Source organism: Harmonia axyridis, chromosome 3, assembly GCF_914767665.1.
Source record: "Harmonia axyridis chromosome 3, icHarAxyr1.1, whole genome shotgun sequence".
In the NCBI taxonomy this organism is placed as follows: Eukaryota; Metazoa; Arthropoda; class Insecta; order Coleoptera; family Coccinellidae; genus Harmonia; species Harmonia axyridis.
Window position 1 is genome coordinate 18,222,270 of NC_059503.1, and position 6,000 is coordinate 18,228,269.

The 6,000-nt window shown below is 32.2% G+C and overlaps 1 protein-coding gene across 4 annotated transcripts in view; it reads right to left on the bottom strand.

Annotated features, from left to right (window-relative positions):
* LOC123676731 (headcase protein) overlaps positions 1 to 3,630 on the bottom strand; it is a 173,177-nt gene extending 169,547 nt beyond the window's left edge. For 2 of the 4 annotated variants that reach the window (XM_045612894.1, XM_045612897.1), the window contains exons 1-5: positions 3,497 to 3,541; positions 1,371 to 1,378; positions 1,135 to 1,317; positions 476 to 580; positions 331 to 417 (exon numbers count right to left, since the gene is read on the bottom strand). In XM_045612894.1, the coding sequence (XP_045468850.1) occupies positions 331 to 417; positions 476 to 580; positions 1,135 to 1,317; positions 1,371 to 1,378; positions 3,497 to 3,526 (413 nt within the window). In that variant the 5' untranslated portion in view covers positions 3,527 to 3,541. Of the gene's footprint in view, positions 1 to 330; positions 418 to 475; positions 581 to 1,134; positions 1,318 to 1,370; positions 1,379 to 3,496 lie in introns of all 4 variants that reach the window. The other 2 variants (XM_045612892.1, XM_045612893.1) reach the window with 2 other exon arrangements.
* Positions 3,631 to 6,000: the final 2,370 nt, after the last annotated feature.

Consider the following 6,000-nt stretch of genomic DNA (forward strand, 5'->3'; position numbering starts at 1 on the left):
GCACCAACTAACGATTAAAAAAATTGATATAACACTGGCAGTACTAAATGTGTACCAGGATCATTTAGTGACGTGGTGCAAACAATATTTAAACATATTGAGGAATATTTATTTGAGATCGTTACAATTTTTATTGCCAACAAATAAATCTGTGAGAGAGATTAATAAATATTGAATATCAAGCATAATATAGATGCTGCGTTTTTTTTCTGAATACGTTGCCTTGACATTTGGTTTGGTATTTGTAGAAATTCTTGCGTTATAACTGTGATATGATATTTGTAATAGATCTTAATCGAAACTATAGACATTTTAGGAAAATGTACTCGCCTTCGTTGTTGGCCGGATCTCACACTATCACTATACGTTTTTGGGAAAAAATCAGCCAAAACTAGACCTCTATTCGAAGTTTGTCTACTGAAAAAAGGAACATTTTCTTTTACACAAATTTGTAATTATCACAGACGGGACTCACTTTCCGCTCTCCTTACGATTACAATTTTTGTTAGATTTTATTTCTTTCTTTTCAGTTTTAGATGAAGTTTGTCTAACTGCACTGGCGCCATTAGTCGAAGGCCCACTGAAATTTTAAATTTCTATTAGAGAAAGCATACATTTTGGGATGCCTTTTATTTTGTCCAGAGTCCTATATGTGTAAAACTTTTTCGCCTTGAATTCTTTTTTTCTTTTTGTGAGCCTGATCTACCACTAACACTGCCAACATAAATTTTGTCTACTCAAATGAGATCATAGCTGCTTCTCATACAAACTTGTTAAAAGAAATATTCAAAACTCACTCCTAGGATTTAATTTTTTTCAGGATACTATAGAAATTGATCATTTGAACTATTTCGTTCAGTGGAAAACTGTCTGAAATTATTGGACATAAACATAAAAGAAAAAGAAGTAATGAAAACATTTTATGAAAAAAAATAATTAGAACATTTTAAGGAATCTGTAAGATCTGGAAAGCACTCTTTGCTGTCATCAGAATGAGATCAAATCCTAGAATTGTCTCTATTTATATCACTTGGTTAACCATTTGATGGGATAGATTGAGTACCTAAGCGTATTCAACACATAAGAGGTTCTCTAAAAATTGAGCAAACTATGGAATAAAAACTCGAAACTCACGCTGCATTTCCATTTGTTGTTGAAGTTGAATCTTTGGTGGATGTAGAACCAAAATTTTCTTGAGATTTCAACGGTATTCTCTTTTCGAGTTTTTTTGTATTTTCTGATTTGGGAGCCTTTTTTTCAGACTGTAGTCCTTTATCTTTTTCTTTCTTGGGTTTAGAATTCTCCTCACCATCGTCACTAAAATGCTAATATCAGAATAAACTTCTACTTCAAAAAGAAGGGTTACTTACTGGGTCTCCTGAAAAAGAAAATTAAATCGGTAGGAACTTTTCAGAAATATTGAAAACTAAATAGAAGTGTTCTCTGAAATATTGGTTGGTACTGATTTGAAAAAAATCATAAATATCATCTTGATCGATCTTGCAGTTTCCAAATAATAGGAACATAAAATATCGGCGATTTATCCAATCTCAATTGTGTGCGAACTGCGATTTGCGAATGTATGCAATTTAAAAAATGGTGGATGCGCTTATAAAGATTGCCATATCATTTCACACGTTGAAAACATAAATATTTGCTTATAGTTTTCCCGTATTCAATAGTTCAGAAACTATGTCAATAGATATAATATTTCTGAACAAAAATTTATCAAATTTAATGGCATGATTTGAGGATTTTTTCAGCCTTTACTTGTCTATCTGAAGAGAGCTAAAATGAAAAGATTTCCACAAAAGGAGCAGAATTCAATTTAATGGATATAATGGACCTGATATTCCATATTATAGCCTTCAAAACATTTTATACGACTCCCAAAATCTTGAAACTTCCATTTCTGAATACCTTATCGAAGTTTTGACTTGTCGGGATAAACTTCATAAAGAATTCCAATTGTTAGGCCTGCCTTGAATAACCACTCAGGTTATAGGAGCAAAATATACGTTGTATTTCTGAAAATTGGAGATAATCGAAGTAAACTTATTAATTAAAGTGAAGTGGATATCGAGTTTGTTCTGTACTTCTCAAGGAACATCCTCCGAATCTGCTCCAGTCTGAAACTTCGTTGTTTGGAACTTCAGATCTATCGGAACTTTTTGTTACCGGTGTGATGAGAGTCTTGAGAAATATTGCACCAAGGGCTCTGGTATCAATTATTCAGCATATTCATCCTTTAGAAAAGGAACCGGATTCTGGAGGAGAGGAAACTTTCTAAGTTTAAACCTCGGTTTAAACTGAAGAATGGAAATCCCTTTTCCCAAGGAATGAAGAATTTAACCTCATGGTGAAATGAATAATCCTATTTTGTGTGATATTTCAGGTGATGGTAAGGATTGAAGTCACTATTTTCGCGGGATGTGTTCGGTAGGTAAAACTCAAGTCCACTCAATGTTTTTGGAGATTTTTACACATAAAGATCGAATCCGAACAACTTTTTCGGCAAAAATGAAAATTATGCAAAATTTCATGATGATATGACTGAAAATATAAGAAAAAAACATTTTGAGAAAATTCCACAACTCGGAGAATAGTCACCACATTCAGCTCAGATTTCGGGTGTTAGAACATCCAGGGCGTCAATAAAATGAGTGATTTGCGAAAATTTTCAGTTTATATGACCTCAAAGTCAAGCAGTTATGGGCGATGTCTGGATGGGTGGTTACCCAGATAGTAGTTTGGCGAAGATGAATATATAAAAAATTAAAAATAAATATTAAATATATTTTATGAGGGATATCTTTCTAAGCAGTTCAGTTTCATTGTCATTGCATATTTACACATTCAATATTTTTCAATTGTGAATATAATTCGTGAGGTTTATCTAGGTACCTATGCGTATTTCTGAAACCTAAATAAAAAATATAATGAAACTAATAATAAGGTCCTGCACATCATCACAAAATCTATGCTATAATTTGAAATCATTATGTTGAACTTTCAAGTCGAAAATAATTTAAAAATCGGAATATATTCGAATTGCGCCAAGGCACATCTCACATATTACAAACTTATTATTGATGAAACATTCAAAGCTCATAGGTACGTATTCGATATTATATGGCCGACTATTGTTCATTTTGCGATTCATTTGATGTGAATCATAAAAATACAGAATTAACCAAAAGAAATTTACATACAAATCAATTTACAATTAACAAAGAGACCAAAAAATAAGAATGTAGCATCTAAACAAGAATGAGGCAAAAAGGGAACAACAATACTTAATTCAATTGAAAATTAATCATATAGGAATATAAAAAGGACTAGGTATATTGAACAATATGCATAACAAGCACTATTGCAAGATCTTAGAAAATTGACAAAATAACATGATATTGATTTTATCGTAAAGAGAATCTTTTATGTATCTATCCGAATACCAAGAAGTTTATTATTCTAATGTCAAGTAAACACAACTTACATCAGGTAAATGACCATTTCTTTTACTCATAGTAGATAACACAATAAAACACATAAACAGAAACAACGAAAAATGTATACTAATGCACTATTGAATGCCTCATCGATCATGTGAGAGTTTTCGATAATTTTTTCAGAATATGTTTCTAGCATCATTACATATAAGATGAACCAGTGCAGTAGGGGAAATGTGTTTCCCAGTATGTATATTGCATGAAAGAGGGAATTCATAACTTTCTGGATATGTTTTGAGATGAACTCATACCAAAGATTTGAAGCCCGAAAGACACAGCAATTTTTTTAAAATGTCCATTTATTCGAATATCATGCCCTGAATTCTCTTTTTGACTGTCGGATACCCTAGTGAATAGTCTTCATTTTCTGTTGAGACATGTAATACCTAAAATGCATGTTTTGTACACAATGTAGTAATATACAGTACATTTTCTTATTCCTATGAAACTGTATGTATACTGCCAGACCCCGTACAAAACATGAAATACGTAGCATTTCAAAAATTATTCATTTTAGGCGCAAAATGTCTCAACAGAAAATTAATTGTTATCCGAATAGCAAAAAAATATCAGGGCATGCCATTTGACTAAATGGACTCATTGAGATTTTTTGAAGGTCATCTTTCAAACATTGCAGTTTTTTTCATACCACCTGTAGAGTGATACATAAATTTGCAGAAAACCTTTTCGGGAATTCATTAAAAAAAAAGCAACAATAATCTAGAACGGTTATGATCTTCAGTTTAAACCTTTATATCCGTGAAATTTGTTGGATAAAGTGGCATATATCAAAAAGTACCACAAATAAATTATGACAAGTGGGGTTATTTCAAAATCAAAATTTCATATGAATTAATGAAAAAAATTAAATTAAATTTAAAAAAAAAAATAATAATAAAAATTGGGTACCTATTTTCATTTAGAAAAACAGGGTAATATCGTGTTTCGCCACTTTGGGGGCATCCAGTGAAGTAAAAAATAATTTAAGCTTATGCACTAGGTAACTTCTGTCAACCGTCAAAATTTGAATCATTCTCCTGTCCCAAACTTTCCAAGAGTTATCGACTGATCGAACACTATTAACGCACTGTATAATCTTTAGAGATTCAAGTCAATCTAGTTTGATTTTACTCACAAAATGGACTTGACTTGAAAAACTTTTTATTTGAAAAAGTTTGACTTGACTTGATTTCTGTATCTTTAGATTTGGCTTAAAATCAAACTTCTTCAAACAGGTTGAATTTGAATATCACATTGCGCAGCATGTCTAAACCTGTCTTTTGTGCGTTGTGTCTGAACTCGAAATGTCTGAACCTGAACTTTTTTCATGTAGCTCATTCAGCTCGGAATACGTACCAGAACAAATTGAGTCTAGTTTTGAAAATCCCCCCCTCCTCAAACTCTATGAGGAAAAAATCTGTAGACGAGGCAAAATTAAGCAACAAGAAAAAGAATTATACATATTTTTTTTGGATGTTGCGGCAGGCGATTTCAGAACAATGAGAATTGGAAATTGCAAATTACGTGAAAATAAAGAACAACGGTAAAAAATGCCAATACTGGAACTAGTTTTTCAGCGACATTCGATAAAGAGTGACAAAAATTTGTATGGAGTAGAATTTTCGCAGGAAGCAACACCTTCTGGATCGAGTAGTATTTGTGATAGTAACAACATAAAACGTTGGATCCAAAATTGTCAAAATGGTTTTTGGACGTCGGCTCCCTCATTCTTAAAGTTGAAAATATTCGGTTTGTTTTATTGTACTTGTAATTTTTATTAGCAGGGGACTCTAGGGCCAGATCTCTTGTTTACAGCATTCACTCAATTTTTAAGAAGTACTGAAGTGAAAACTTCACTTTTCAGGTGACAAGTTGATTAAAAAAAAATCAAAATAATGTATTTTCTTTTTGCTTTAAATTAATGTAGGTATTTGTTGTACCCACAATATTCAACATAAGTATTTTACCCATTCAAGTCATATCTACTAAACTCTTTGAAACTAGTTTGACAAACAGTTTGAATTTTCTAACCTGTAACCATTGTCCAGTTTGATTTGACTCGAATCATTTGTCAGAAAGATTGACTTGATTTCAAGCCAATCAAAAATATTCAAGTCAAACTTTTTCGATAACAAAAATAATTATGCACATCTATTCAATATTATAACATCGGAAAAAAAATTACGAATTTACCCTATTCATCGAATCTTTTCAGTGAAAAACCATGCCATCCGTGCGTTTTTCCTAATTGAATGTTCCCCCATCATCCAAATTCTGACGTGAATGTCAAAATCGGACACATACGAGTGAATCCGCATGAGACGGGCGAAATAACCGAAAGAATTCATTATAAAACACTTCCGGTTCCTTTTTACTGCCACAGCAGGACTCGAATATCTCCCCTTTTCGCGTGTCACGTCGAAAGCGAATCCATGTTGCTAAACTCAATTAGTTTTGCTCTGAATATTTCGGAAGTTCGGCCACTGTCCAT